The sequence below is a fragment of the Acinonyx jubatus genome, chromosome A2 (genome assembly GCF_027475565.1).
Source record: "Acinonyx jubatus isolate Ajub_Pintada_27869175 chromosome A2, VMU_Ajub_asm_v1.0, whole genome shotgun sequence".
Classification (NCBI taxonomy): Eukaryota; Metazoa; Chordata; class Mammalia; order Carnivora; family Felidae; genus Acinonyx; species Acinonyx jubatus.
The window spans coordinates 165,581,002-165,601,220 of NC_069383.1; the positions used below are offsets into that span (position 1 = coordinate 165,581,002).

At 58.2% G+C, this 20,219-nt stretch overlaps 1 protein-coding gene across 4 annotated transcripts in view; it reads left to right on the forward strand.

Moving 5' to 3' along the window:
• The window catches only part of SHC2 (SHC adaptor protein 2), a 30,667-nt gene extending 10,982 nt beyond the window's left edge, over nt 1–19,685 (forward strand). Inside the window, exons 2-14 of one of the 4 annotated variants that reach the window (XR_008297387.1) lie at nt 347–417; nt 2,376–2,436; nt 2,573–2,722; nt 4,117–4,170; nt 4,309–4,360; nt 4,455–4,581; nt 5,816–5,969; nt 6,608–6,665; nt 9,244–9,387; nt 11,203–11,513; nt 13,380–13,513; nt 13,654–13,714; nt 15,054–19,685. Coding sequence is in view for 3 of the 4 variants with exons in the window: in XM_053220273.1 (XP_053076248.1) it covers nt 347–417; nt 2,376–2,436; nt 2,573–2,722; nt 4,117–4,170; nt 4,309–4,360; nt 4,455–4,581; nt 5,816–5,969; nt 6,608–6,665; nt 9,244–9,387; nt 11,203–11,513; nt 13,380–13,508 (1,311 nt within the window). In the remaining variant the exon portion in view is untranslated. Of the gene's footprint in view, nt 1–346; nt 418–2,375; nt 2,437–2,572; nt 2,723–4,116; nt 4,171–4,308; nt 4,361–4,454; nt 4,582–5,815; nt 5,970–6,607; nt 6,666–9,243; nt 9,388–10,044; nt 10,772–11,202; nt 11,514–13,379; nt 13,514–13,653; nt 13,715–15,053 lie in introns of those variants that run through there. The other 3 variants (XM_053220273.1, XM_053220274.1, XM_053220275.1) reach the window with 3 other exon arrangements.
• Nucleotides 19,686–20,219: the final 534 nt, after the last annotated feature.

A 20,219-nucleotide genomic window follows, 5' to 3' on the forward strand; every position in this document is an offset into this window, starting at 1 on the left:
AGCAGCTGATGGTTAAGCCAAAGCGAGACTGAGCCTGGGGGTCAACCAGCTTCCGTGGAACAACTTGCTTAGCATCAGGGAAGGGGGTTCTCTCTGAGGAGGTGACACTGAGCCTGGAGATGGGGAAGGAACCAGTGCACACGAAGATGGGGAAAGGGAGCAGCAGGGGCACAGCAGGTGCAAAGGCCCTGAGGCAGCAAAGCTGGACATTGCTGAGGACGGGGCTGGAGATGAGGGTGAAGAGGTTGCTGCAGGGAGGGCTTGGATTCACTTGTCACCTGACCCAGGCTCTGCTGGGCTCGTGCTTAGGGCCTGCCTGCTAATTGCTTCTTCTCTCTTCTCTTAGTACATGGGCTGCATCGAAGTCCTCCGCTCCATGCGCTCTCTGGATTTTAACACTCGCACCCAGGTGACCAGGTGAGCCTTTGAGACCGGCTGCTGTGGGGCCAGGGCCTCGGGGCAGCTGAGGGAGGGCTGATGTGAGGCTTTGGAGAGGTGGCAGTAGCCGCTCAGACAGTCTGTGCAGTGACATTCCCTCCTGCCTCACAGCTTGGAGAACAGTGTGGCGGGACTGAGAATGGCCTTGTGGCGGGGCATAAGCTGAGTTCCAGCTCTGTCCTGCAGTCCAGTTGTCTCTGCTCCCCAGACCCCGGATTCTAATAGAAATGACACCTGGCGCCTTGCCGTGTGCGAATTCCACAGGCGTGCTGGACCCGCGGGTGCTGGCTGGTGTCCGGCTAGGACTCAGGTCAGGCCTGGAAGGGGCTAGGAGCTGGTTCTGGGTGGCACCTCCGTTGTGCCTTCTTTTTTTGGTGCAAAGCACATCCGTCTCGTGATGCTCTGAGCTGCCAGGAATGAGTCATGAAGAGGCTTAGGGATCCACGTCCATTTTGTTTTTTAATGTTTTATTTATTTATTTATTTATTTATTTATTTATTTATTTATTTATTTTGAGAGAGAGAGCGCGCGCGCGCGCGAGCATGAGCGGGGGAGGGGCAGGGCTGCCAGCTGTCAGCACGGAGCCCCACGTGGGGCTCGAACGCATGGACCCCTGTGAGATCATGACCTGAGCCCAGCCACCCAGGCGTCCCAGGATCGGATGTCTTTTTGCATGTGAAAACAGGCCATTCACTGTAGACATAAAAACACTCTACTGAGTTGTAATTCACACATCAAACAATTCACGCACTTAAAGTCCACAACGCGATGTGTTTTGGTTTCTTCACAGAGGTGTGCCTGTTCTGGACGTTTCCCAGACGCGGACTCACACCCCCTGTGGCCTCTCGTGTCTGGTTCCTTCCCTGAGCGTCGTGTGTCCAGGGTCTGCCCGCGGGGCGGCGGGTGCGGGTGCCTCTCACGCCTGCTCCCGGCTGAGTGATGTGCGCGTGCGCGGTGGAGGGGTGTCCGCGTGCGGGGTGGACACGTTCATCTGTGGACGTGCGCGTGCGCGGTGGATGTACCTGAGTGACACGTGCGTGCGCGGTGGTCACGTTTGTCTGTGGATGTGCGCATGCGCGATGGACACACCTGAGTGATGTGCGCGTGCGCGATGGACACGTTCCTCTGTGGACCTTTGCCTGCACGGTGGACGCGTTGTCTGTCAGCCTGTCAATGGACACTTGGGTGGCTTCGACCTTTTGGTGATTGTTGTGACTCGTGCTGCTGTGAACACGCGTGCACAGGTTTTGTGTGCACGTGTGTTTTCATGTCTCCTGGGATGGGAGGTGGGGTGTTGGGCTGTGTGGTGTCTCCACATCTCGCTGTTTGAGCAGCAAGACCTTTCCCGCTGCGCCTTTTCGCCTTCGCGCCTGCCAGGTGTGAGGGCCCCGGCCACTTGGGGCCCAGCACTGTCCCTCTGACCTTCAGGGCCCTTGAAGTCCCAGTCCTCCCCGGGGCTAGCGGTTTCACAGAGGTCTGTCTCTTAGTCTGGCGAGCCCAGAGCAGAGGTCAGGCTCTCATGCCACAGCTGGGGATCTTGGCTGGCCTGTGGCCGCATGACACTTGGGGTCCAGGCTGAGGCCCTAGGTCGTTGGCTCCCCTGAATCTCACCCCTGTGGTTTGGAGTTGGGCCATGGCCCAGGGATGTGTTGATCACTGAGAAGGAAGCCCCAGAGGGCAAGAGCTGAGGTCGGTATGTGCATGGGTATCTGCCAGGTACAAACGGGTTGGGGGCTGAGAGCCCCCGGTCCATGGCTCTGTTCCTCCCTCCTCTCTCCAGGTGCCCGCTTCCCTCCCTCCTGTGAGCCCCTTCCCAGCTCAGGATCCAAGTACCTTCTCTGCCCATGGCTTCTGCCCCCCACACTCCCTGAGCTCCTACCCCCTCCCCAAGCCTCCCTCTGAGTTCACTAAGCCTCCTCCTACAACCCCCCACACAGGGAAGCCATCAACCGGCTCCATGAGGCAGTGCCTGGCATCCGGGGCTCCTGGAAGAAGAAGGTGGGTGAAGGGCTTGTGGTCCTGGTGGGTGTGGTTGGAGCGGGGGTGGGGGCGCCGTGGCCTTCCTGGATCTTGCCCCAGCTGGAGCCCCTCTGCTGTCCCACCTTTCCCAGTGCCTGGGCTCCCCACTCTGCAGGCCCAGCACTGCCCTCTGCCCTGTCCCCAGGCCCCGAACAAGGCGCTAGCCTCCATCCTGGGCAAGACCAACCTGCGCTTCGCTGGCATGAGCATCGCTGTGAGCATCTCCACCGACGGCCTCAACCTGTCCGTGCCTGCCACGCGCCAGGTGAGTGCCGCCACCCGTGTCCTCAGCCCCCAGCAGCCCCCCGTGCAGGGCAGGTCCAGGGTCCCGTGGGCAAAGCTGGAGAGATGGCAGGTGTGGGGCTGTGTGTGAACATGTTCACCTGGAGATGTGCTGAGGCCCCGCCTGAGCCAGGAGCCGAGCTGCCCTCATGGCACTCACAGTGGGCACGAGTGCAGGGGTGGGGTGCAGGGAGGCTGCTGAACCCCCACAGTGCCCAGGACACCCCCGCCGAGATGGACCCCACCCCATTGTCAGCAGTGCTGAGGGTGAGAGCCCTGGCCAGGAATCTTCTAGTGGAAACAATTCAGCAAAATAATATTGCACAGATAAGGGAATAATTACAAATTCTAAAAAGCATTGTGAGGCCAGGCAAGGGGTGCTGTAGGTGTGCACAGGGCACTGTAACCTAGCAGGGGTGTCACGAAGGGCTTCCTGGAGGCGGTGATGCTGGCTCCAAGGGAGGAGGTGAGGAGAGATGTCCCAGGCATAGGTCACCCTGTGGGGAGACAGAGCTGGAGAGGTCAGTGAGGTTCGTGGTGGGGAGCTAGGACTTGTCCAGACAGCACTGTGAGCCTGGGAAGAGCAGTGATGTGGGGGCACCGCAGAGGGAGCCCAAGCAGGGCATCTGTGGAGCACCTGGTGAGGCGGCCACTGCTCCCTGGGCCCTGAAGGAACATGAGCACTGAGGACAGCAATGGGAGGTGGCAAATGGATGCAAACGAGCACGCGAATGAACACGGAAACAGGCCTGCAAGTGTGCACCAAAAACAAGCATGCAAATGAGCAAGCAAATGCAAATGAGCGTGCAAATGAGCACGCAAATGAGCACACAGACGATGATGCCCGGGCGCTGGTGCCAGAACAGAGCCTCCGGCTCTTCCCTCCTGTGTCTCCTCCAAGCCTCCATGGCTGCATTGGCTGTGCCAGATTAGTGCGCCGTCCGCGGTGTGTGTCTGGGTGGACATGCGGGCCAGAACACCAGGCGTGAGGGCGCAAAGATGGGCTTGAGTGTGTGTGACTGCATGTGTGAGCATCTGTGTGTAGGAGGGCGTGTCCATGTGTCTGTGCACGTCTACGGGCGTGTCCGTGTCTGTGCACAGCTGCGGGCATTTCTGTGCGTCTGTGCACATCTGTGGGCTGTCCATGTGTCTGTGCATGTCTGCGGGCATGTCCGTGCGTCTGTGTCTGGGTGTCAGAAGTATGCATGTGTGAGGGTGGTGGGCGTTCCCCATCCAGCTGCTCTCCTGGTCACCCTGGTACCCATTCTGACTCCAGCCCTTTCCTGGTCGCTTCTCTGTGGCCCTGGCCTGGTGAGCCTGCCCCCTTCCCCGGCCCCAGGACTGTGGCCCCCCATGACTGTGTCTCTCTCCTGCCAGGTCATTGCCAACCACCACATGCAGTCTATCTCCTTTGCGTCGGGAGGTGACACGGTAAGGCCAGGGACTGGGGGGGGTAGACTTCTGGTCCTGTCTGCCCTACGGCCCCATGCCCATCCACCCCTGCCCCCTTACCAGGCCGGGGTGGCCCTGGCAGGTCCAGCCCTCCCACTTGTCCTCTCTCTCCCCCAGGACATGACTGATTATGTGGCCTACGTAGCCAAGGATCCCATCAACCAGAGAGGTGAGGTCCCAGTGGGGGCGGGCGGGGGCCCTGTGGGCTGCTGTGCCAGTGGGCCGAGGCTACGCTGATGCTACATGACCGTGACCCTCTGCAGCCTGCCACATCCTGGAGTGCTGTGAGGGCCTCGCCCAGAGCATCATCAGCACCGTGGGCCAAGCCTTCGAGCTGCGCTTCAAACAGTACCTGCACAGCCCCCCCAGGGTGGTCCTGCCCCCGGAAAGGTACCAGGCCACGTCCTCCACGTCTTCCCAGAGACATCGTGCCACCTGACCAAGGCCAGATGCGCAGTCCCTGCGCTCACCATCTCCACCCCGGGTGTGGGCCTTCGCTTTGTCCCTCCTTCCCTCTCTGCTCCCAGCGGGCACGCGGCTCCACTGCCCGGTCGCCACACCCTCCTCTATGAAACCCGGGTGAAAACAGCCCGCGCCTGGGCTGAGGCGAGGATTAGGGGAGCCAGTCAGCGGCTGTGGTCATCACCAGCCTGGACGGGTGTGGCCAACACTTCTGCAAAAGGGCCAGTCAGTGTGTTCAGCTTCCTGGGCCAGAACGCCTGCCTCAGCCATTGTAGCAAGAGCGGCTGGGGACCATACGTGAAAAGATCAATGGGCTGCCTGCCAGCAAAACTGTATTTATAGGCGCTAAATTCGGAATTTCATGTAATTTTCACGTGTCACCAAATATTGTTCTTTGGATGTTCTCCTAATCGCTTAAAAGTTTTGTGGTTTAAAAGAGTAGAAAGCATTCTTAGCGCCTGGGCTGCGCGCACGCAGGCGGGGGCCAGACTTGCTGAGCCCTGCTTTTAGCTACTTAGTAGCTCACTGGGTGGAAACTTGCCAGACTAAATGACGGACAGGTGAACGTGTTAGACGTACAAACGTGCTCACGTTAAGGAATAGGGAGCGTCTGCAGGAGTGCATGCTGCCGTGCGCCTCTCCTGCGTTCAGCCCCTCACCAGCATGCCTGCGCCACATGGGCTCACGTGTCCATCGGGTCCGCTCGCGGGGCCCTCCTCTGCTGCCTGCACCCTCGTGCCTGATAAACACTGATAACAGCCTCCCCCGTCTGGCTGTCAGGAACCGCAGTCGCCTGATCAATTTCTACAGGGGCCCTTGCAGGGCCAGATGGTGCTGAGGGCACTCCCATCCTGGCCCCGCGGCACCGGCTCTGTGTGCCAGACCGGCACCCTGTGTGTGCTGCCTGGTGCGGGTGGGGTGGGCAGAGGTGGGCGCAAGGGAGTGGAGACCAGCTGTAGTTGCTAGAAGGCACTGGAAAGAGTGTGAGGTCCCATCTTACAGAGGAGGAAAGCGCACTGGCCCAGAGCAGGAAGGGGCTCAGCCTGGCCCACCGAGCAAAGCTCCAGCCACGCAGCTTTGGCGTCCTGGCAGGAGCTCCCTCTCTCTCTGCCCCTGAGACCTGAGGTCCCTGCCTGTGCTCCTTCTTGCTGTCTGTCCCCAGGCTGACCAGGCCCGAGGAGTCGGCCTGGGGGGACGAGGAGGAAACGGAACACAATTACTACAACAGCATCCCAGGGAAGGAGCCGCCCCTGGGTGGGCTGGTGGACTCCAGGCTCGCCCTAACTCAGCCCTGTGCCGTCGGCACCCTCGGCCAGGTCAGCCTCTGTGGCCCTCATGGGGGAGGGATGGTGGGAGGTCATCTCTAGGCACTGGCTCCTTGGGCCTGACCCTGGCTTCTCCTTCTGCTCCCCTTCTCCTTGACCCTAGGGGAGGGTATCTCATGCTTCCCTGCCCCTCCTTTCCCTCCTTCCTGCCCCAAATTGCACAGATGGGTCTGGCCCTACTCCAGATGTGACTCCCACCCTCAGATACTGATTAGAGAATTCTATTGGCAGTTTAATCAGGGCCACGAGACGAGACAGGTTTCCAGGGGAGGTGATGAGAATGTACAACCGGGAGACTGACTTTGTGGTCGGAGGACTTCCACAAGGAAGCAGTGTTTGGGCTGGGCCCTGACGGGTGAATAGGAGTTGCCCGGGAGAGCAGTGCAGGGAAGGGCATCTAGGTGAAGGGAACAGCATGCAGCAGCCAGGGCCTGGGGGCAGGGTTGGCAGGGTTGGCAGGGTGCAGAGCTTCCCTCTTAGCATCTGACTTAGGTCTCCAGCCGTGCAGGAGGGCAGGGTGTTGGATGGTGGGGTGTTGGGCTGGGAAGGTCCAGCCCTCCGGGAGGGCGGGGTGCTGGGCTGGGAAGGGGCTTGGACGTGGCAGAAGGACCCCTCACTCTCTTTTTCAGGGCGTATCGCCTGCTCGAAGGGACACCCGCAGTCTGCCGTGGGACCTGGGCCCCTCAGGTAACAGTAGATGCCCTGGAGGCTCAGGGAGGCCCCTGCCCCCCCCCCCAGTGCCTCTCCTCTGCCCCACTTCACTTTCACCCGCGAGATGTTGTGCGCCCCCCACACTCTTAGTTGGTTTGTCTTTCTTCTGTACAGACTAGGTTCATTGCATTTTGGGAGGGACACAGCATTCACGTGGTTCAAAATGCCAGAGCACAGAAAGGCCTTCAGTGAGAAGTCATGGTGTCACCCTGGCCCCGTCTGCCTATCCACCTCCCCAGTCAGGCCACCACTGTCAGTACCAGTTTCCGTTATTTTTCCAGTATTTTCCACGGACGTTCAAGCGCATTCCAATCCATGTACTATGTCTTTCGCTCCCGCCTAGCTTTTCCCATGTAGCAATCCACCCCGAAGTTCCTTCCGCATCAGCACGCGCCCCGTGCCCGTTCTTGTTCGCACTGCCCACGACCCCCCCGCGCAGAGGGTCTCTTTTATCTCGCCTGCACTTGACTCACGGACACTTGGGTAGACTCCAGGTGCTTGCTGTGGCATCTGCGGTGTGACGAAGGGCCACGGATGTTCGCCATTCCGCTGGTTCTGGTCTCCACACGGTCCGGTCCCCTGAGGGCGGCTCCTTGTTCTCTTGTGATGGAAATCACGCGTGTCCCCACCACCCGGCACTTCAGGCTTTGGCTTTCACGACTCGACTGGGTGTTCGGCCCACGAGCACTTTGCCCTGTTACACAGAATGAGAAGTGACGTAAGTGGCACCCCCTTGGCCCTCCGCTCCCAGTCGGGGCGCTCAGCCCCCCGGCTCCTCTGTGTCTCCTTTCGGGCTTGGTAAGAACAGGCACCTGCAGACATGGTGACTCTCCAGGCGTGCTGTGGGCGTCTTGGTCGCTTTGAGGTTCTGCAGCGTCAGCCTCCTGGAGCTTGCGTGCCTACGTAGCCCCTACTGGTGGGCACCGAGGGTCCCCCCCACACACACGGTGTGCAGCCCCGTGTTTCTCCTGTGGGTGCCGAGCCGTGAGGCTGCTGACATCAGAGCCTGTTAGTCACATTACTGGAGGCCGCTAAGCTGCTCTCCGAAGCGAGGGTGCCCGTCGGTTCGCCCACCAGCCTGCTGTAGTCGCCCGTCCCCTCACAGCCTAACATCTGTGCTGGGCTTTTTTTTTTAGATCTTCCCAGATAATCTGGGCACTTCGCTGCCAAGCATCAGAACCCTCGTCGACTGCCAGCACCCAGTGGTTAAAGAACCAGGTGCCAAGCTATAACGTGGCCCTTGTGTGCTGTTTTTCTGGGACATGGGCTGCTCACCCATGACTTCCAGGGCTCATAGGCACTTCCCAGCCCTGAGCCTTTGCCCACACTGTTAAGGCTTCTTTTTATACCTTTCTTAATTCTCTAGCCAAGAACTCCTTCCAATACATCGATGCCCCAGCTCCTGTGTCTGGGGATTCTCTCTGTCCGGATTCTACAACCTGAGTGTCTTCCCTCTTCCCTGGCCCTGGCCATGAAAGGCTGGGTGAATCCATGCCTCCTCCAGGCAGACCGGGAAGCCTGCACTGAAACCCCTCTGCCCCCATCAGCCATCCAGGCCTAGCACATGGTCAGCACTCATATTGAATCATATCTGTTTGCCAGACGCTGTTCTACGGTTTTGGTCCTCACCCCGCTTATGAAGCAGACTCCTATTCTCCCTGTTTTACAGAGGAAGAGAGTTAGGCACAGAGAGGGTGGCAAACTTTCCCCTGTCCACAGAGGGCAGGTGGAGCTGGCCTGTGAGCCCAATGCCCATGAGGTTAAGGATGTAGTTGGCATACCATGGGGATTGCAAACAGTAGGGCCCTTGGGCTGGATTTGGCCACCCAGTGTGCCAAAATCATTATTTCTCTGCCAAGGATTAAAAGTGGTGACGTCTGGAAATGAAGAGACAGTTCTGAGAAAAATACGCACAAATGCCCTTTGAACCTGGGAAAAGCTCAGCCTTGCTCAAAATAAGAGAAATGGGAAGTAAGGTCCCCCAGACGCCATTTACCTGGGAACCTGTCAGACCAGCAAAAACCCAACACCCTGGGAGGGGTGAGGGCAGGGGAACAGGGCAGAGGCAAAGTGGTCAGGATCCAGCAGAATCTGAATGGGGCACTGAGTGGACCCAAGTGAGAAATCCCTCCAAGGACAATTTTTACTGTGGTTGTGGCTTTTGAACCATGCAAATGCGTTACACACTTACAATTAAGCTTGAAAAGAAAGGAAATCCTACAATAGGACAGAAACAGAAACACATGACCTATGTGTCATGTGGATAGCATAATTACAGGGGGGACAGTTCGTTGTTAGTAATTTTTAGATGGGGACATTTAACAGAAACATGGGGGTTTCTGCCATCGTCCTGCCTAGTCGCAGTGGCCCCTCCCCGAGAGTGGCCCTCTAGTGCCCCACAGCCCCTGGTTGGACACTTATGGGTTTTCGCTCCAGATGGCTCTGCAAGAGGGTGTGAAGTTTCCATCCGGCAGGGAGGCGGGCTTGGGCGGGGCTCCCAGGTGGGGTCCGCTGCTCCCCCAGCTGCCCCCTCCACTCCTCCTACCCTCCCCAGGCCCACCAGGGGATGGCTACGTGCAGGCTGATGCACGGGGCCCCAGAGACTATGAGGACCACCTGTACGTCAACACACAGGGTCTGGATGCCCCAGAGCCCCTGCAGCCGGAGGACAGCCCCAAGAAGGACCTGTTCGACATGCGTATGTAGGGGCAGGCCAGCCTGAGGGGGGAGGCCATGCCCCTAGCAACCTGTAGTCTGATGGGGGAGGCCCAGCCCTCTCCAGTTGGGACTTTGCAAAGTGGTGAGGGTGGGGTGGGAAGTGTTTCCTACAGGACTCCCTAGGTGATAGGGGAGGCTCTGGTGGCCTCCCCCCACCCCCCTCCCCGGGGCTCTTCAGTCTGTTGGGAGTAAGCCAGCCTCCTCTCTATAGGGGTCCCTAGTCTGAGGGGAGGGGCCTAGTTCATGCCTAGTTCAAGAGTGGCTAGTATGATGGGGGAGGCTCAGGCCCCTGTTCTCCATGATACTCCTTAGTCTCTTGGGGGCGGGGGTAGCTCCTTATCAATGGGTCTCCCAGTCTGACAAGGGGATTTTAGCTCCCTCTTCAGGTGACTCTGTGGCTCAAGGCAGTAGGCCCAAGCCCCTTCCACTGGGAATCCCAGCCTGGTGGGGGAGGCAACCTTGAGGGGACCCCAGTCTAATGAGGGAGGCCGAACCACAAATTGATGGAGTGAACACTTGATTCCTTTCTTCCCTCTGTGATGCCCCAGCCTGAGGGGGTGGTCAGTCTAACGGGGGAAGTTTGCGATCCAAACAGCGTCATTATCTGCAACCACGCCAATGTCGTGGTCATCCACAGGCATGGTCATCTCCCTTCCTCGGGACGCCTCCCTAGTGGGAGAGCCCCAGGAAGCCGGCTGGAAATTTCTTCCTTCACAAAGTCTGCCAAGCCCCCTTCCCCACCATCTGACAACTGGAGAGTGTGCATGTGAGCGGGGGGCAGAGAGAGAGGGAGGCAGAGAATCCTAAGCAGGTTCCATGCCGTCATCCAGGCCCCCTAACTGGATTTCTTATGGCAATAGGACATGGGCTGATAGTGCCCACTGTGCAGCAGTTGCCAGACTAAAGGCGTGGCCCCCGCTGCCTCCCCCCAGCAGTCCTCACCTGGGAAAGGAGCTGCTCCAGTGTGGGGCCTTCTGAGGCCGGTGGTCCCCCCGGGGTGATCAGGCGGCCCAGCAACTCTGGCCAGGCTTCCACTGAAAATTCTGGGTCTGTCTCTGATTTGTGTGGTCACACGTCCTGGTGGCTGGAGGCTGGGTTGGCTGCCCCCAGACCATGGAAGGAGTCAGGGAGGAGGGATTCCCAAGGGCGAGAAAGTGGAAGGCATGTGGGAGTGCGGGGGTCAGCGCTGGGATTCTGCCTTCCAGGGTGTCTGATCTATACTGCTCCACAGCTCCACATCCAACTTTACAGTGAGGAGACAGGCCCAGAGAGGGCGAGTGGCTTGTCCAGTGTCACACTGGTGCTTGCTGGAAGCCTCAGAAAACCCCTGCAGATCATAGGAAGCTTTTCTGTGAACGTCTGTAAGAGAAAGGGATGCCTGCCGCCTGCCACCGAGATGCAGTGTCGTATTAGAGGGGCTGGCGATGTCACCAGGCAATTAGTGAAACAGGCATAAACATTGGAGAGGAAGAAACGCTGACCTCATTTGCATAGATTTAACCAAATCCGTGAAAATATACTGCATAACTAATAGAACCCATTAGAGGGGCAGGAAGGTGACTGGTGACCAGGTTGGCACCACACAGAGCACACACACACCCACTCAGCGCACGGCCAGTGACATACTGTGACCTTAGGGCAAGGTCTGAGGCACCCTAGGTGCTCAATGTTGCTCAGGTCCTGGGTGGGGAGTAACCACCTGGAGCTTTTTCCTCCCAGCCCAGGCCACCCCCCTCCGCTTTCCAGCAGGAGGCAGCTGCCAACCCCGCCTCCTGCACTTCATCTTCGCCTCCAGGACCCTTCGAGGACGCTCTGAAGCTGCACGAGTGCTCTGCGGGGGCGGGGGCGGCGGTAGCGCCCCTTCCCCTGGAGGATCAGTGGCCCAGCCCCCCCACCCGCCGGGCTCCCATCGCCCCCACGGAGGAGCAGCTGCGGCAGGAGCCCTGGTACCACGGCCAGATGAGCCGAAGGGCCGCAGAGAAGCTGCTTCGAGCCGACGGGGACTTCCTGGTGCGCGACAGCGTCACCAATCCCGGGCAGTACGTCCTCACAGGCATGCACGCGGGGCAGCCCAAGCACCTGCTACTTGTGGACCCTGAGGGCGTGGTAAGGTGGCGCGCGGGGGCCGGAGGCGGGGCTTGAGAGCGGAGGGGCGGGGCCGCAGGGGGCGGGGCCGGGGCCGGGAGCATGGCCCGATGGACGGCCTTAGCATCTTTAGGTTTAACAAAGTAGTTTGAGGGTTACAAAGCAGATTCTGTTTCCGTTTACCAGGTAATTTAGAATTACAAAGTATTTTCCCGTTTAAGAAGAACTTCAGGGTTTACAAGGGAGTTCCCAGTCTATACGGCGTTTTAGGGGTTACAAAACCTTTTCTAGCCTCGAGGCCTTTCAGGGGTTACAAAGTGCTGTATTTGATCAATTATAAGATGCGCTTTTGCCCCTACAGTCTGTCATCACTATGCGTCTTTTTTTTTTTTTTTTGATATATTTATTTTACTTTTTATTTTTTAAAATTTACATCCAAGTTAGTTAGCATTTAGTATGACAATGATTTCAGGAGTAGATTCCTTGGTGCCCCTTACCCATTTAGCTCATCCCCCCTCCCATACCCCCTCCTGTAACTCTCAGTTTGTTCTTCATATTTATGGGTCTCTTGTTTTGTCCCCCCACCCCGTTTTTACATTATCTTTGTCTCATGTCATCACTGTGTGTCTTACAAAGAATGATGTCTTGGAGTGTTTTTTTTTTAAATAATGTATTTCAAGCCTCATAAACATGTCAATTTGCAAGGAGTTCTAGGGTCTACAAGTTAGTAAATTTCTTCATGATGCACACTTTCCTTTCATCTATTTATTAAAAATTTCTTAATGTTTATTTATTTTTGAGAGAGAGACAGACTGCAAGCCAGGGAGGGGCAGTGAGAGAGGGAGACACAGAATCTGAAGCAGGCTCCAGGCTCTGAGCTGTCAGCACAGAGCCCGACCCGGGGCTCAAACTCACAAACTGCGAGATCATGAGCTGAGCCGAAGCCGGTCGCTTAACCGACTGAGTCACCCAGGCACCCCAAAGTTTATTTATTTTTGAGAAGCAGGGGAGAGAGAACAATTGAGGGGGGGGAGCACAGAGAGAGGGAGACAGAGAATCCCAAGCAGGTTCCAGGCTCCAAACTGTCAGTGTAGACTCCAATGTGGGGCTCGAACCCATGGACCACGAGAACATGACCTGAGCCAAAGTCAGATGCTTAACCGACTGAGCCCCCAGCCACCCCTCTCTCATTTTTTTTGAAGAGACTAAGCTTAGTTCCTTTTTCAAATTCAAGTTTTATTTTTTGACATCAAGTATTTACTGAAATTCTAGTTAGTTCACATGTATAGTAAAATTGGCTTCAGGAGTGTAATTCAGTGATTCATAACACATACAACATCCAGTGCTCATCACAATAAATGCCCTCCTTAGTGCCCATCACCCGTCTAGCCCACCCCCACCCACCTCCCTCTCTCAGCCCTCAGTTTGTTCTGTATCATTGAGACTCTTGTGGTTTGCTTCCCTCTACCCCCCCACCCCCTTTCCCTACGTTCATCTGTTTTGACGTCTTTGAAGCCTGCGTGGTTTTTAAACATCAGCTGTGTCTTTGAACTGCATCAAAGACACATCTGCAAAGACACTTTCTCCAAACAAGTTCCTGTCCACGGCTTTCAGGGTTTGGGACACGGACATGACTTTTTGGGGACCACCAAAAAGGGGTCTGTTGGGGACCACAGAACCCTGGTGGTTTTGGGGCCCGTGTGCATACCTTACTCTGGAATCTTGAGTCTGATTCTGTGGTTGAAGTCCTGGAAGCTTCTGATGCAGCAGCTCTCAGACTGGAGCGTGCATCAGACCCACGGGGCGGGCTCCTGAGGTTGCAGATTCCCAGTCAGCAGGCCTCTCCAGCTCCCAGTGCTGCTGACGCTGACGCCTCTGGCCCCACAGGTGCGGACGAAGGATGTGCTCTTTGAGAGCATCAGCCATCTGATCGACTACCACCTGCAGAATGGGCAACCCATCGTGGCGGCTGAAAGCGAGCTGCATCTGCGCGGCGTGGTCAAACGCGAGCCCTGAGCCAGGTGCGCAGTGGGCCCCACGGATCCCAGCTTCTCCCGTTCGCCAGCTTTTCTCTCATTTTAGAAACTAAGAAAATTCACAAAGCACACAGTTCACCCATTTAAAGTGTGCCACTCAGTGTTTGTTTTGTTTTGTTTTTTAGCATGTTTAGAGATGTGCAACCATCCTCTACCTAATTCCAGAACATTCTACCACCCCAAAAGGTACCCTGTCACCATCACCCCTCCCCCAGTCCCCGGCCCCCACGAGCTCCCTTCCCATCCGTGGATGAGCCTGTTCTGGACGTTTCACACACGTGGACTCACACTCCGTGTGGCCTCTCGTGTCTGGTTCCCTCCCTGAGCGTCGTGTGTTCGGGGTGCGCCCACGGGCAGCAGGTGTGGATGTCTCGCTTCGGCTTGCAGCCGAGGGACGTGCGCATGCGCGGGGGATGCGGTCATCTGTGGACGTGCGCGTGCGCGGTGGGCACGTGTTTATCCACTCACTGTCAGTGGACATTTGGGTGTTTCCACTTTTTGGCTATCACGGGGAAGATCACTCAGAACACATACGTCCAGGTTTTTGCGTGGACTATGTTCATGGCTCTTGGGCATATACCCAGGAGTGGAATTGCCGAGTTGCTATGGTAACTCCGTGTTTAACGGAGGGGGGGGGGCACTATTCTGGAGGAGGGGCTAGCGTAGCCTGGGTCCGATGGGTGTTTCAGGAGAGGTGCGCGAGATGAAAAGGTGCACCCTTGGGCTTTTGCTTTTGGTGTTGGGGAGGGACAGGCAGGTCTGGGTCTGGGTGGTTCCAGGACCTTTTGGTGAGAGACTGGGGCCTCTGGGGGAGGTGGGGGGTGGTTTAGGCAGGACATGCGCGTGAGCTGCGGGTGCAGGGGGTGGTGGTGGCATGAACTGTCTTGGGGAGGAGGGAGAGGCAGGACCTGGGATTTGGAAGCCAGGAGCTGGGGGCTCAGCTGGGAAGGGAGGGGCTGCAAAGGAAGAGGGTTGTGGAATTTCCCCAAGGGCTCAGCAGAGAGGAGCTTCTGGCCAGGTTGGGCTGCTCTCCTGTCCCCAAGACAACGGTCCCCTTCCTGCCTCCTCCCGCACCCAGGCCTCAGGCTGCAGGCACAGAAGGGGTTTCCAGTCTAGGGAAGGGCTTTTGGGGGCTGGGGGTGGGCCCATGGGACACCTGAAAGGATCAGCAGGTCGGGGGCTGTGTGTTTGCACGTTTGCTTCCCTTCCCCAAGGTGTTTGTGACCCGAGAAACAATGCTGATGGCAGTAATAATAGCTATGCCCCCACCTCCCGAAACTCCACAGGCTTCCCCCGTGGTTCTGAACTGGCACTGTCGTTAGCATTGTCGTTTTGCAGAAGAAATAGCACCTAGAGCACTACCCTAGGTCACACTGTAAGAACGTGGGGAGCTTCACCCCGGTCCCTCAGCCTGGAGGCCCTCACTGGGCCCTGTCACTGAGGTTCAGGGTCCCGGACGCTGGAACCTGGGCCTCTGGTTGCCGTCTCAGCTGACCCTTGACCTCTCCTTCTCTTTCTTCCCCAGGTGATGGTTCTCAGCTCCCAGCTCCTGTCCTGCTCCGCAGATGCCCCTGTTGTGGCCTTACGGGCTCCTCAGCCTCTCCCGCCGGACCCTGGTCAGGCTGGAACCGCCACTGCCTCTCCTTCCCCCGCATAGGCCTCTCTCCAGCTGTCCCTGGGCGGGGTCAACAAGGCCAAGAAATGGGGGCCCACGACCCCTTTATCCTGCTGACGCCCTGCCTGCCTCCACCCTCTGCCTGGAGTGAGGGTGTCCATACCAAAGACAGAACCTTTTCTCACCTCTAAAGAAAATACGTTAAAGACAAGCAGTCCTCCATCTCCAAGCCCTGGCCAGGGCCCCCGATGGGTTAAGGAGGCCCACCTCTTTTCCCAGATGGACTTGAGCTTCTCTCCCTGGAAAGAGGGATTCCTGTCCTTGACTGGTTCAGTTTTTCCACCTGAAAAATCAGTGCACAGTTGTCTTTTATGGGGAAGAATTGAGATGCTTTGGGTCCTCAGGCCGGGGCACCTGCTGATGTTGAAGGGGCGGGTAGCCTTGGGGCCCAGCTGGGATGGGGGGCATCCAGGCAAGGCCAGCACAACCGGCGCGGGGGTGGGGGGTGGTGGGTGGTTGTGGGACTCTGCCCTCCCGGCTGCCAACCTGCATGGACATTTGGGATCTGCTGGTAACACGACCATGAGGAAACGAACCCACCTGCACATTGAGAGGCCCTCTGGCTGGAAGGCTGAGGCCAGTGTCCCAGGGGCAGAGCCAAGGCCCACGGTGTGGCCTTTCGGGGCTGGAGGATGTGGGGACTGGAGGGGGGGGATGGGGAAGAGGGCGCTGGGCCCGTGGGGCAGTGGTCTGCTGTCCGACAACCCCCGGCATCTCCCTCACACCTGTTTTTACCCCGAGATAAAGCTTCCCCAACACCCCCGTCTTCCCCTTGGAAACATCTGTATTTCCTGAATGCTGCAAACCTCTTTCAAGATGCCCCTGCATGTCTGGCAAAAACTTCTTTTCCCTCCAAACTGCTCCTGACTTCCCCCCGAATGTAGCCTGACTTCTCTCAGACCACCCCTGTCACCGACAGAGCCCCTGCACACAGCTGTTGCTCTGCAGACCTTGCCTCATATGATTTCTGGGCTCTCCTTCCCAGAGACCGCCATCTCTCCCGGAACCCCTCCTCTGGCCCTCCTGGAGAGGCCTCCCTGCCAGGGCCACACCCCTGCCCAGGGTCTGGATCTCTGGGGAGACTGAGAGATCCGATGAGATTTCTCTGCAGTCAGCAGGCCACACCCCCTGCCCTGGGGGAGCCTGGTGAGGGTGAGGGGAGCAGCCCATACCCTGCTCTGTCTGTAACCAGGGGGGAAAGCCGTCAAAAAACAGAGCCCGAGGAGACAGACGCCGTGCCTCTTACTTTAGAGACACGGAGGCAGAGAGCCACCGGTGTGTGCACCCAACCCACGTCCACCCATCCATCCAGCCATCTATTGGGCATTCCATTCACTGGTCCATCCACCCCTCCCCCCCGTCCTGATACCCTTTAGTAAGCCTGCATTCCCCTCTTACCTGCCTGGACCTCTGGTGGAGTAACAAGGATGCAGCAGGACCGAGACTGGTCCTTGTGGTCTGTCCTTGTGGAGTTAACAGCCAAGTGACATTAATCAGCAAATCACTGCTAAGCGTGTAATGACAACAGTGAAAAGGAAGGAGTCCTGAACTTAGTGATCTGTGGGAATGACACAGGGGCTGCGATCTGGAGGATGAGAGCCCCAGATGACGAGGACAGAGTTCTAGGCAGAAGGAATGGCATGTGCAAAGGCCCTGTGGTGTGTGTGGCTCCCAGCACATTTAGGGACCAGAAGGATGACCTGTGTGTGACTACAGGTGGAGCGGAGGACACAGCTTGTTCGAGGCCTCACCGCCGGGGGGTAGCAGAGCTGGGGTTCGCACCCCATCACCTCCTCGTCCTGCTCTCTGCGCTGGAAGAGCCAGGTCTGGGGTGCACACACAGTGACGGGAGCTGTGAGCCTAGCTTCAGCTGGGTCCCCCACACGTCTCTTGCGCCATTCTACCTTCAATTGTTCAACAGATGCTCCTTGCGCCAGCCTCACCCTCAGGGAGTCTTGGGGTGGGAGGCAGCCACCGTGTCAACTCAGACTGGTTGCTTCCCTTCCCTGAACTGCGTACCCTGTGGAATTGGGCTGCCCCGTGTGCCTCAGTTTCCTTACCTGGAAACTGGGCGTGGTGGCCCTCCCCCACAGAGAGTTAACCTCTGCCTTGTTGGGTCGGGGTCTCTCCTGGGAGCTTGCAGACAGGCCTTCCTTTTCCAGGGGAGGAGACAGAGCTCAGAGGAGCAGCTGTTGCCACAGCTGTGTGGGTACAAGGTGGCCCTCTGGACTGGAGCTTCCTTCTTTGAGGCCCCTCCCTGTGCTTCTCCCAAGACCTGTCTGTGGTGGCTGTGGGGGGGCGGCCTATGACTCAGGCTAGCTCCTGGGAAGCACCCTGTCCCTCCTCCTTCCCATGAGGCTAGCTCCCTGGGGGGTGGGAGTGGAAGACCAAGGCCATCCGTCATGCAGTGGCATGACTCAGGTCAGGGGTGGGGGTGCTGGCCAATATCGCCTGGTCCCCCTCCCCAGCTTGGACTGGAAGCCTGCACCTCTCCGTTTCTGATCCCAGGAAGGCTGCAACTTGGGGTGTGGGGGAGTCCGGGGGGGTCTGCCACGCCGGTCAGCCACAGGGCTCTGCAGAGGAGGTAGGTTTTGTTGGCCGGGAGAGGTTCTTCTGTACGGACCGCAAGCCTCACTAACCAGCAGGAAGGGCCAGCCTCCTGGCCCCCGCCCCTCCCAAGGCAGGTGTTTGGGACCTGTCCCCAGGTACCTTTTCTGTCTGGGGCTCAGTTTCCCCAGCCCCCAAAGGTGATGGGGTGGAGGCACAGGGGCGTGGCTTCGGCTGAGCTAGCAGTGGTGGGGTTCAGGTTCTGGGGTTCCCTTCGAGGCCCGGCCAGGCCTCCCACAGCTGAGCCCCTTTTCTCACCAGGAGCAACGTCCAAGAAGTGAAGGCTGGCGCTCACATCAGTGCTCTAGGCCCTGTTGTGAGCACTTTGCCTGTCAGCACCTGTCTGTCCTTGCTCTGTGGCTGTGGTGCAGGGACAGCTGTTATGCTGGTGGACAGCCGAGGAGATAGAGGCAGAGAGGTCTGGACGCTTCAGGAAGTGTTGGCCTCAGGATTCGAACCCCAGATGAGCATCCCCAGTTGCTTAGCACAGGAACCGGCACAGAATAAACTCATTGCCTCCTCCCTCAACCCAACTGGGAGTAGACCTGCCCCAGCTGGGTAGGGGTGAGGGCGGAGTGAAGCCCCCAGCACGCAGCGTGGCTTGTCGTCAGAAGACCTGAGGTGGTCACTCCACCTTAGTGGGCACCACTGTCCCTGTCTGTGCAATGGAGAAAGGCGGCCCGTGGCCTCTGAGGTCCTCCCTCCTGCCTGCTTCCAGAAAGAGTGCACTTCCAGGAGTCATCCCTCTTACTGTGGTGCTAGTTCATCCATCTGTCTGCCAGGTAGTTATTAAAGACCCCAGTGTCTTGGGGACAAGGCAGGGACAAGGCTGCCACACCCCTTCCTCCCTGCAGTTCCAGGCTGGCAGGGGCAACAGATGTCAAACAAGTATGCGCTCCAGGGCATTCTTCATGGTAGCTCAAGCTGCGGTTCAGTGGGCTCTGCCGGGCCGTGACGCTGGCCCAGCCCAGGCTGGCAGGCAGGGCAGGCTTCCTGGAGGCAGTGGTGAAATGATGCATTCATTGGCATCTGCCTCCCCTGTCAGACTCTGTGGTCGTGCCAGTGTTGCCCACAGCACAAAGAGGGGCCTTAATATTTGCTGAGAGAGAGCAAAGCTGAGACAGACCTTTGGGGGGGAGTCATGGGCCCTGCTGAGCCTTGCTTTTCTCATCTGGACAATGGAACTCCAAAGCCCACCTCACTCTAAGGTCAGGTGGAGGCATTGGAGGGGCAGGAGTTCTGTCCGGCTCCCACCTGCCCCCCTGCACCCCCTTCTGCTGTTGAACCAGTGGTCACTCCAGACCAGCCCCAGCCGAAGCTGGGGCCACGATGGGGCTTGGGGACACTCTTGGAACACAGGAGGCTCTGGGACAATCGTAATTTAATAAAGCCCAGGCTTTGGATCAGTCCTGGCCATACATTATCGTGCTGTCTCCTCACCCAAGACGGGTAGGCCTTAGGTTTCAGAAGGGGGCATCGATGCTGGGAGGGAGGGCCAGGAATGAGGAAGCAGAGGTTGAGGGGAGCAGATCACAAGTCGGGAGGGGCTGGGATCCAGCAGACCTTGTGTGCTCAGGAGCTGCCAGGCCTGGGGCCCTGTCCTGGTCTCACCCCTCCTCTGTCTCTCCGTCTGTGAACAGCATGTCGGTGCTGTCCCCTCTTCCCCTGGGTCACGGTTTCCTGTTATGCGTGTGTCAACAGGAACCACCGAACCCGTAACACTTCATCGGTGTCTGTCTTCTGGCATCCCTCGCACTGGGACGCATCGGAAAGCTGGACATTGTGTCCATGCATCACAGTCGCGTCCTCAGCACCCAGACTGCTGCCCGCCCGGCGTCCACCAGCTGCTCAATAAACATTTGTTCTCGAAATGAAGGCCGCTTCTTGCACGGCTGCAACGTGCGGACGCCTGCCCGTTTCCTGGGGAGGAGCGCGTCTCAGCGGCCATGTCCTTATTTCCAGAAGGAAACCCTCACTTCCCCTGCACAGACCCACCCGGTTCTGGTGAATCCTTGGGGGCCGGCGGGGACACCTTCAGCCGCACTTTTTTTTTTTTTTTTAATGTTTATTCATTTTTGAGAGAGAGAGAGAGAGAGAGAGAGAGAGAGCGCGCGCGCGCACGAGTGGGGGAGGGGCAGAGAGCAAGAGGGAGACACAGAATCCGAAGCAGGCTCCAGGTTCTGAGCGGTCAGCCCAGAGCCCGACGCGGGGCTCGAACCCACCAACCGTGAGATCATGACCCGAGCGGAAGTTGGAGGCTCAACCGACTGCGCCCCCCCAGGCGCCCCAATTGTTGCCATTACTGTACTCATCGCGTGAGACGGGAAGGGCCTGTCTCTGGAGCCCCGGCCCACGGCAGGTGCGGGTCTGTGTCCCGCCCAGGTGAGCTGAGGCAGGGGCTTGGGGCCT